General features: G+C 42.4%; 1 protein-coding gene across 1 annotated transcript in view; it reads left to right on the forward strand.

Moving 5' to 3' along the window:
- The first annotated feature begins 2,557 nt into the window (after positions 1 to 2,557).
- LOC123506439 (probable imidazolonepropionase) overlaps positions 2,558 to 10,000 on the forward strand; it is a 21,412-nt gene continuing 13,969 nt past the window's right edge. Inside the window, exons 1-3 of the mRNA XM_045258526.1 lie at positions 2,558 to 2,711; positions 7,605 to 7,793; positions 8,497 to 8,668. Of these exons, the coding sequence (XP_045114461.1) occupies positions 7,606 to 7,793; positions 8,497 to 8,668 (360 nt within the window). The 5' untranslated portion in view covers positions 2,558 to 2,711; position 7,605. The remainder of the gene's footprint in view (positions 2,712 to 7,604; positions 7,794 to 8,496; positions 8,669 to 10,000) is intronic.

The following is a 10,000-nucleotide window of genomic DNA, read 5'->3' on the forward strand; positions in this document are numbered from 1 at the left end:
GTGTGTGTGTGTGTTCTATCAATTTATTCATTGGTTTGTTTTTTCTTTTATCTATTGATTTCTTGTTTTTTCTTTAATTTTTCTATTCATATATTTTCCTTTCTCCTTCCTTTCCTCTTCCTTTTTTTCTTTTCTTCTATTCTTTTTTCTTTCGTTTATGCATTCTCATTTTCTTTCTTATCTTTTGTTTTCTTTTAACTTTTTCTTCCTCCTCCTCCTCCTCCACCTACACGTCCTCCTCCTCCTCCTCCTCTTCCTCTTCCTCTTCCCCTTCTTCCGAGTGAGGAGATAGACTTGAGAAATTTGATACCATTCCTTATCTCACTTCACTGCATGTAATCTCTCTCTCTCTCTCTCTCTCTCTCTCTCTCTCTCTCTCTCTCCATACGATCGATATTGATGAAGAAAACGACTTTGGGAGAAGGAGGAGGAGGAGGAGGAGGAGGAGGAGGAATAGGGGAAAAAGAAGGAAGAAGACTGCCTCCTCCTCATCTTCCTCTTCTTTCTCCTCTTCTTCCGTTCCTGCTTTTTGTTTTTCTTCCGTTTTCTTAATATATTTTTTTCTATTTTTTCTTTTTAATTATTTTCCTCTATATTTTTATGTGTTTTTACACTTCACTTGTATTTTTTTCTTTTTTCCTCCATTTTTCCTTCATAATATTGTTCTTCCTTTCTTCCTGTGAGTTTTTTTCCTCTTTCCTCTCATTATCTTGTCCTTCTTTCCTTTTTCATCCCCTCTCTACACCTCTCCCTCTCTCTTCCACTTTCCTCCTCTTCCTCCCTTCCTCTTTTCCTTCATTTTCTTTCCACAAGCATCTTTCTCTTCCTCTCCTTTCACTGTCTTCCCTTCCTTAGTCTTCTTTCTCCTTTCCTTTCACTCTCTTCCACTTCTTCCATCCTTCCTCCCTTCCATATACACTCTTCCGTCTCCTCTCCACTATACCAATCTTCCTTTTCTTCCTCATACAACTCACTAACATTTATTTCCCCTCTACTTTCTTTCTTTCTCTCTCCTCTTCTCTTCATCCTCTCCCCTTTCCTTCCTTTCTTCTACCATTCACTTCATCTCCTTTTCTTTCTATCTCCACCTCCCCCAATTCCTCCTCCCTCCATTTCTCTTCCCTCTCCCTTCCTTCTCTCTCTCTCTCTCTCTCTCTCTCTCTCTCTCTCTCTCTCTCTCTCAACATTACCAGAGGCGTCGGTTGCGTTGACTCAAATATCAACGCTGGAGTCTGGCTGTGTTTCCCCTCACCCCCCATGCAATATTAATAGTGGGGGGGACGTGTCTCCTCCCACTCTCCCCTCACTCTCACTTTCCCTTCCTCCTCATCCTCTTCTTCCCCTCAGCGTACTTCTTTTCCCTCTTTCTGTCTCTCATATTTCTTCATCCTTCTAGTGTTTCCTTTTCTTTCCTTTTTTTCTCTTTTCTTCTCTCCAATCCCTCTTCTCCCCATTCTCCCTTTTTCTCCTCCTCCTCCTCCTCCTCCTCCTCCTCTTGGATTTCATGTATTTTGACATTTACAAGCCTCAAAGTGTGTGTGTGTGTGTGTGTGTGTGTGTCAACGCTGTTCTCTCTCTCTCTCTCTCTCTCTCTCTCTCTCTCTCTCTCTCTCTCTCTCTCTCTGTATTTCCTTCATTAATTTCATTCTTAAGTTTCTCTTCCGTTAATCCTTAATTTCCGGTTCTCTCTCTCTCTCTCTCTCTCTCTCTCTCTCTCTCTCAGTTTTATCAGCCAAGAGAGAGAGAGAGAGAGAGAGAGAGAGAGAGAGAGAGAGAGCGTTTGTGAGCTTAATGTGTGTGTGTGTGTGTGTGTGTGTGTGTGTGTGTGTAGCAACTTATCATTATGAGAAAGAATGCAGGTGTGATGAAGGGAAGAGGGAGATGATGGGGGGGATGATTGGGTGATGGGGGCGAGGTAGTGGCTGATCTGGTCTCTCTCTCTCTCTCTCTCTCTCTCTCTCTCTCCATATGCTCCTTTTCCTCCTCTCCTCCTTCTCTCTGTGCTTTCTTTCTCCTCTCCCTCCTTCTTCCTCTCGCCGATCTCTCCTCAGCATCACCAAGCTCCTCTCTACCGGCAACAGATGCACAGAATTAATGAGTAACTTCTCTATCTCCAAGACAAGTTAGGACAGTCACGTGATCTGAGCCTCGCTGCCACTGACACGAGAAGACCGCCATTTGAGAGCCACCACAGACAAGAAAGTATCAATAATCGTGGTTTTCTATAAATGAACGATCTATTTTGGCGTTCTTAATCTGAGTAAACTATATTTGTGGGGTGTTAAAGTAGATTGTGAGGTTTAAATTCCATCCTTTTTATTTCGTTTATTTGATATTCGTCAGTATTTGGGCAGCATCACACCGGTAAAATGTTAATACAACTTTGTCTATAATTAAATGATTTATCTTTTGGTTCTAGTTATTTTAAAGGGCCAGTGAAGTCTCAATGGAAAGCTGTGATGTTTAGATACTAACTTTCTTGCTTTCGTCATCCTTCTCAGCTTCATCACTTCATTTCTGAGGTTCCTAAGTCATAATATTTCTGTAAGAGGTGGAGCAAAGATGTGAGGAGAGGAAAGTGAGAGACAGGTGACTTGAACGTGTGTGTGTGGTGATTGGGTGAGGCTGGGGCGTGGTGCGGTGGCCTGCTGTGTGGTTGGCTGGGTGGCGAGTGGCGAGCAGGGGACAGTTACCCTCCTAGCTACACCAAGGTAAGCTGCTCTTTCTCCTCCTCCTCCTACTACTACTCCTTCTGCTCCTCCTACTGCGTGGTTACTCCTTTACTCCTCCTCCTCCTCCTTCATGATCTCTCCCGGTGCCATTAGTAGTAGTGAATTTTAAGTGTTTCTCAGTCTTACGTCACATACTTATATTTAATTTATGTTCACTTACATTTACGTAATTACTGCTTCTGCTGGGTGTTTACTACTACTACTACTACTACTACTACTACTACTACTACTACTACCACCATTACTACTACTACTACTACTACTACCACCACCACTACTACTACTACTACTACTACTACCACTACTACCACTACTACTACTACCATTATATACTACTACCACCTACCACTACTACCTACTACTACCACCATTGCTACTACTACTACTACTACTACTACTACTACTACCACCACCACCACTACTACTACTACTACTACTACTACTACTACTACTACTTTCTCTCTCTTTAGTAGTATATTTTTCGAATACTTGAATCAGTTACTTAAATACGTATATGATAATGAATGTGCGACACACACACACACACACACACACACACACACACACACACACACACACACACACACACACACGTCATCCTAACAGGCCTGCCAGGTATAGGCCTAAAGACTTTCCTTTCTTGATGCAGCTTCCCTTACGTTCTCATGTTCTCGCGATCTAATATGTCACTATTTTCTGCGTCTTGCATAACACACTTCCCCGTTTTGTAAGATTTGCGTCCCATAGTAAGAATGAGTTGTGTTTTACTGAGTATTCTCCTCCTCCTCTTCTTTTTCTTCTTCTTCCTTTCCCCATGTAGCAAGACTCAAAGAACTGTAATATGCCACTGAGAACTGTTTCCTACTCCTCCTTTCTCCTTTTCCTCCTCCTCCTCCTCTTCCTCATCCTCCTGCTGCTCCCTCTGCTGCTCCCCAAAACAGTGGCGGTGGCCTAGTAACAAGTGACACACGCTGCCTGAAGGTCACACACACACACACACACAGACACACACATGGGAGGCGGAGTAAGCAAGAATAAGCCTAACTCACGCACTCTACACCAACCCAACTTTCCTTATGCATTAGTGAGTCCGTGAATGCGATGGAGAGACCGACTGACGGACAGATGGACAGACAAATTGATGGATAAATGAATAAACAGATCATTTAGATAGTTATACTGACAGATACATGGATAGACATACACAGAGAAAAAAAAAACAAGAGATAGACACAGACAGGCAAATAGGACAAAGATAGATAAAGAGATAGACAAGTAAAAAAGAAGAACAGACAGGAAGGTCAATATAACGATAGATAAAGAAAAAGAGACAATAGACAAACAGTTAAATAGACAGATAGATATAGACAACAACAAGAAGAGAGAGAGAGAGAGAGAGAGAGAGAGAGAGAGAGAGAGAGAGAGAGAGAGAGAGAGAGACGATAGAATGAAGGAAAGAAGATATAGACAACAGCAAGAAGAGTAGGAGAAAAAGAGAGAGGAAAAAATTATCAAGTAGAGAGACGATAGAATGAAGGAGAGAAAATACAGACAAGAAGAAAAGGAGTAGGAAAGAGAGAGAGAGAGAGAGAGAGAGAGAGAGAGAGAGAGAGAGAGAGAGAGAGAGAGAGAGAGAGAGAGAGAGAGAGGAGAAAATTGACGATAGAATGAAGGAAAGCAGCTGAAAATGAAGTAGTATCAGTAGATGAGTGTGGTCTTTATAACGACAAGTACCAAATTACAACATCTCTTTAACTCCCTTCCATTACTCATTTCCTCATCATCACCAGTGTCTCCGTTGCTGTAATTATCCTTATCTACTATTATGCCATTAACTTAAAGTGGGGAGGGAGAGGTGAGGCCTGGGAGAACTGAGAAGGTGTGCGGGAGAGGAGAGTTACAGTGAAGGTGACGAGAGGGAGAGAGAAGAGGAGGTAGGTAAAGATTTGAGTGTTTAGTATAGGTATAGGGAGGGATTATGAAGGATTGGAGGGATGAAGAGAGGCGGAAAAGGAAGATGAGACTCGGGAAGGAGTGAGGGGAGAGATAACAAAGCTGGGAGAGACAGGAAGGATAGACGAAGAAGAGGAAAGCATGTTGAAGATTGGGTAAGACTGGAAGAGTGAGGTTAAGAGTTGGGAGAAGCCTGGAAACGTGTCGAGGAAGGCTGGGAGGCTAGAAACATGTGCATTACGACTGGAGAAACCTGGAAACTGTAGATTATGGTTGAATATCCTTAGATATTGAGTGGAAAACCCTTGAACTATGTAAATGATTGAAGAACCCTGAAAACACGTAGCCAAAGGTTCTGGGAGTCTGGAAACCTGTGGACAAGAGCTGGAAGGATTGAAAAATGATGAATTATTGTTGAAGAACCCTAGAAAATGTAAAAAAAAAGTATGGGAGACCTGGAAATGGAAGGAACTAGAATGCTCTGGAAACGTATGTAAAAAAATTGTGGAGGACTGCACAGGTGTAGATAAGAACTGGAGGGACTGGAAGCATGAATGACAGTTAGAGAACCTTGGAAAAGTGAATAAAATTGGGAAAGACTAGAAATTTGCGAATAACGACTCGAAAGATCTGGAAACGTATGGAAACATGTGGACGAGAACTGAAGGAATGAAGGCATGAATTACAGTTAAAAAAATTCTAAAAACATACGGATAAGAATGAAAAAAAAAAAAGACTGGGTAAAAACAAATAATGACTGGAAAGTTCTGGAAAACGGCTGAGGGAAGATTGTAACGGTATTAACAAGTGCTGGAGAGGACTGGAAACAACTACCAGGTGAGGAGTCCTGGAAACGTGGATGAGAGTTGAAAATGACAAAAAATATATGAATAATGACTGTGAAGATCTAGAAACGTCTGTGCAAGTCTGGAGAAGACTGGAAAGGTGTGGGAAAAGTGTTTTATAGGACTGAAAACATAAATGCCAGTTAAGGAGTCCTGAAACGTGGATAAGAGTTAGGAAGGGCTAGAAACATGTCAATAACGACTGTGAAGATTTAGAAACGTCTGTGCAAAAGCTGGGGAGGGCTGGGAAGGTGTGGGGAAGTGCTAGAGAGGATTGGGAACATAGATACCGGTTGCAGAGTCCTGGAAACGTGGATAAGAGTTGAGAAAGACAAAAAACTGTAAAGAATGACGGTGAAGATCTAGAAACGTCTATAGAGAAACTGGGGAGGGCTGGAAAGGTGTGGGCGAGCGGTGGGTAGGCTGGCTGGGGAAAGAGCATCAGTAGGGAGGGCGTTGCAGGGCGATGCGGTTCCCCACGTTACCTTTAAGACCACACAGCACGGCGGTTCTTTAAAATGGCGATAGACGCAACGGAAGGCAAGCGACGCCACTTCAACCCTACGCCCGCACCAGCCTCACGCCCACGCTCATTTCCCATCTACCCATATATGCCTCTCTTTTTTTTTTTTCTCTCTCTCTCTCTCTCTCTCTCTCTCTCTCTCTTACAATGACCCCCACTCTTCCCCTCTCTTCTTCATTATAATCTTTTCTCTGTAAAGTTTCCTTCTTATGTTACTGAACACACTTAAATACTTATCCACACCCTCATAGCTATCACCAGTTACCTTACACAGTTACACACCATATTAACTTGCCTCTCCTTCCCCTCTCTCTGTCTGTCTGTCTGTCTGTCTGTCTGTCTGTCTGCCGTGTCTCTCTCTCTCTCTCTCTCTCTCTCTCTCTCTCTCTCTCTCTCTCTCTCTCTCTCTCTCCACCACCACCACCACCACCACCACCACCACCACCACCACTACTACTATCATTACTAGAAAGACAAATAGACGTAAACAAATAATTTATATATAGTTTAAATGTATATTTTTAGTTAATGGTTTTCTCCCCACCTTAGGAAATGAGTTCTTGAGTAAAGTAGCGTATAAATGGAACGGATTCAGTAAGTGAGTCATTAGGGAACGATAAGAGAAGATTAGACGCATTAATGGATAACGAGGATAGGTAAAAACAAGTGGGCATATTTGATAAAGGGATTGACATATATAGACCTGATGCCTTCCTGCACCAACCCTAATTTTCTAAACTCACATCTTACCAACACATCACCAGCACATTAATGGAGAGCGACGAAAAGTGAAAATAAGTAATTAATGGATAACGAGGATAGGTAAAAATAAGTGGGCATATTTGATAGAGGGATTACCATATATAGATTCAGTAAGTGAGTCATTATAGGGAGCGTTAAAAGGAGATTAAACGCATTAATGGATAACGAGGATAGGTTAAAATAAGTGGGCATATTTCTTAGAGGGATTGACATATAGAGACCTGATGGCTTCCTGCACCAACCCTTATTTTCTTACGTTCTTACACACCTAACCTCACAGCTTACCAACACATCACCACCACATTACTGGACAGCGACGATGATGGAAGTAAGTAGACATATTTTATAGAGGGATTACCATTTATATATCTTAATGCGCAGATCCTGATTTCTTTACGTCCTTACACACCTAACAACACATCTCACTAACACATCACAGCACATGATTGGAGAGCGACTATAGGTGAAAATAAGTAAGCGTATTTCATGAAGGGATTGCCATTTATAGATCTTAATACACAGACTCTATTTTTCCTTACGTTCTTACACACCTGACCTCACATCTCACCAACACATCAACACATTAATTAATAGCGATGATAAGTGAAAAACAGGGAGATTACCATTTAGATCTAATGACTTACTGCACCAACCCCAATTACCTTACGATCTTAAACACACCTGACCTTACATTTTACCCACACATCACCAGCAGCCACCATACACCACCCTCACCATTATACCTCCAACCACCATACACTCCCTCTCTAATCGATACCCTCACCACAGGATGAGCGGAAGCAAGCAGGAGGGTGCGGGCGGCGGGTGCGGGCGAGCGATGGGTCTGCTGGTGCGAGGCGCTGGGCAGGTGGTGAGGGTGGCTGCTGAGGGCGTGAAGGTGAAGCTGAGAGGAGACATGGAGGACCTGGCCATCGTCTCCGCCACCAAGGACCAGGGCGTGTCCGTGGCCGTGGATGAGTAAGTGGGTTGGTGAGGTAGTGGATAAATGGAGTTTTTGGTGATTGAATGAGATGAGAGGGTAAGTGAAGTGTGTATGAGTTAAGTGGATGAGTTATGAGTGGATGGGTATATGGATGAGTTATGAGTGGATGGATAGATGGGTAAGTCGATGAATAACGGAGAATGAATGAGATAAGGGCATAAGTAAAGGTACGGATGAATTAAGTGGATGAGTGAATTACTAAGTTGATTTGGGAGTGGATGAGTGGGCAGCTGAGTGGTGAGTTAGTAAATAGGTGGATGAATGGATGAATAACAGGGCGAGTGGAACGGCGATAGATGAATTCATGAGGTGATAAAGTGAATGAGTCAATGCATGAATGATTTAACAGATGAGTGAGAGATGAATGAGTGGAGAGGTGAATGAATAAACCCTTTCAATTCCCTTTCAATTAATGCCTTTAATATCACAAATCTTTACGATACATACTTTACCATACAATCAAATTATAATCCTAACCTTTTTTTTCATCCCTTAACGTTCCTTCAAGCATCCCCTCCACACACACACACACACACACACACACACACACACACACACACACACACACACACACACACACACACACACACACACACAAACCTTCCGTCCCCAAAACACGCAAACAAAAACCCGTCACCACACCTGCTACGATTAACTTCCTACTTTTCCACCCGATAGAGCTGGAGTGATTGCAACTATTGGACTGGACAGGGAGGTGGAGGCGGCGTTCCCAGGGGCCAAGTGGAGGGAGGTGGTGGAAGCAAAAGGTGGCGTGGTCATACCTGGCTTGGTAGATGCACACACACATCCCGTCTGGGCAGGAGATAGAGTCCACGAGTTTGCTATGAAGGTAGGATCATGTTTCATCTGTTACTTGAGAAGGTACGCGGATGTGGTGGACCGGTGGTGAGGTTAAGATAGGTTAGGTTAAGTTGGGTGAGGTCAGGTTAGATTAGGTAAAGTAAGGTAAGGTCAAATTAGGTTAACTTGCCTTTTAATACGGGGACACATTTTTACCTTATTTGTGTAAGATTAAACCTTTTTATTGACATTAGGAAGGGTCTATGGAGGTCAGAAGATTAATGGCCACAGTCGTCACTATTTTAATCCCCACCTTAGTTTCTGAAGTTGTATAAAATCACCAAATAGTAAGCAGAATGAATACGGAAACGCGTCATGGTACTCAAAGGGTTAAATTTCGTGAGGAGATAAGATAATGGTGATGTCAGTTTAGGTTAGGTAAAGTATTCTAAGGCCAGATTAGGTGAAGTTTCGTGGGGTGAAGTGAGATAATGGTGATGTCAAGTTAGTTTAGGTAAAGGAAGGTAAGACAGATTAGGTGAAGTTTCGTGAGGTGAAGTAAGATAATGGTGATGTCAGTTTAGGTTAAGTAAAGTAATCTAAGGCCATATTAGGTGAAGTTTCGTGAGGTGAGGTAAGATAATGGTGATGTCAAGTTAGGTTAGGTAAAGGAAGGTAAGGCCAGATTAGGTGAAGTTTCGTGAGGTGAAGTAAGGTAATGGTGTGTCAGGTTAGGTGACGTTAGGTGAAGTGAGGTAAGCTTCTGTAGTAAATGAGGTCAGGTTTAGGTTAGGTTAGGAAAGGTAAGACCAGAATAGATTAAATTTGCTGAAGTTAGATAAGACAAGGGTATGTTAGGTTAAGTAAGGTTAGGTTAGGTCAGGTCAGGTTAGGTAAGGTTAGGCTAGGTTGTTTAAGGTTAGATTAGGTTAGGTTAGGTTAGATTAGGTTATTTAAGGTTAGGTTAGGTCAGGTCATCTTAGGTTAAGTAAGGTTAGGCTAGGTTGTTTAAGGTTAGATTAGGTTAGGTTAGGTTAGATTAGGTTAATTAAGGTTAGGTTAGGTTAGATTAGGTTATTTAAGGTTAGGTTAGGTTAGATGAGAAAAGCTCCATATAGTGGGATTAGGTTAGGTTAGGTTATTCAAAGTTAGGTTAGGTTAGCTGAAAAAAAGCTTCATTTAGTTGCATTAGGTTAGGTCAGGTCAGTTAGAGTCAAGTTGAGTGATAATGTGTGGTACAGCGGATCATGCTGAGCTCTTGGTAGTTATGTTAGGCTAAGACGAGTCACTGTTGAGTAATTGTGGTAAGCCTTCGGTAGATGAATGATTGGAAGGGAGAGCTGAGAACAGATTAGGCGATATTTTATATAACGGCCGCAAG

This window comes from Portunus trituberculatus, chromosome 20 (genome assembly GCF_017591435.1).
Source record: "Portunus trituberculatus isolate SZX2019 chromosome 20, ASM1759143v1, whole genome shotgun sequence".
NCBI classification, from domain to species: Eukaryota; Metazoa; Arthropoda; class Malacostraca; order Decapoda; family Portunidae; genus Portunus; species Portunus trituberculatus.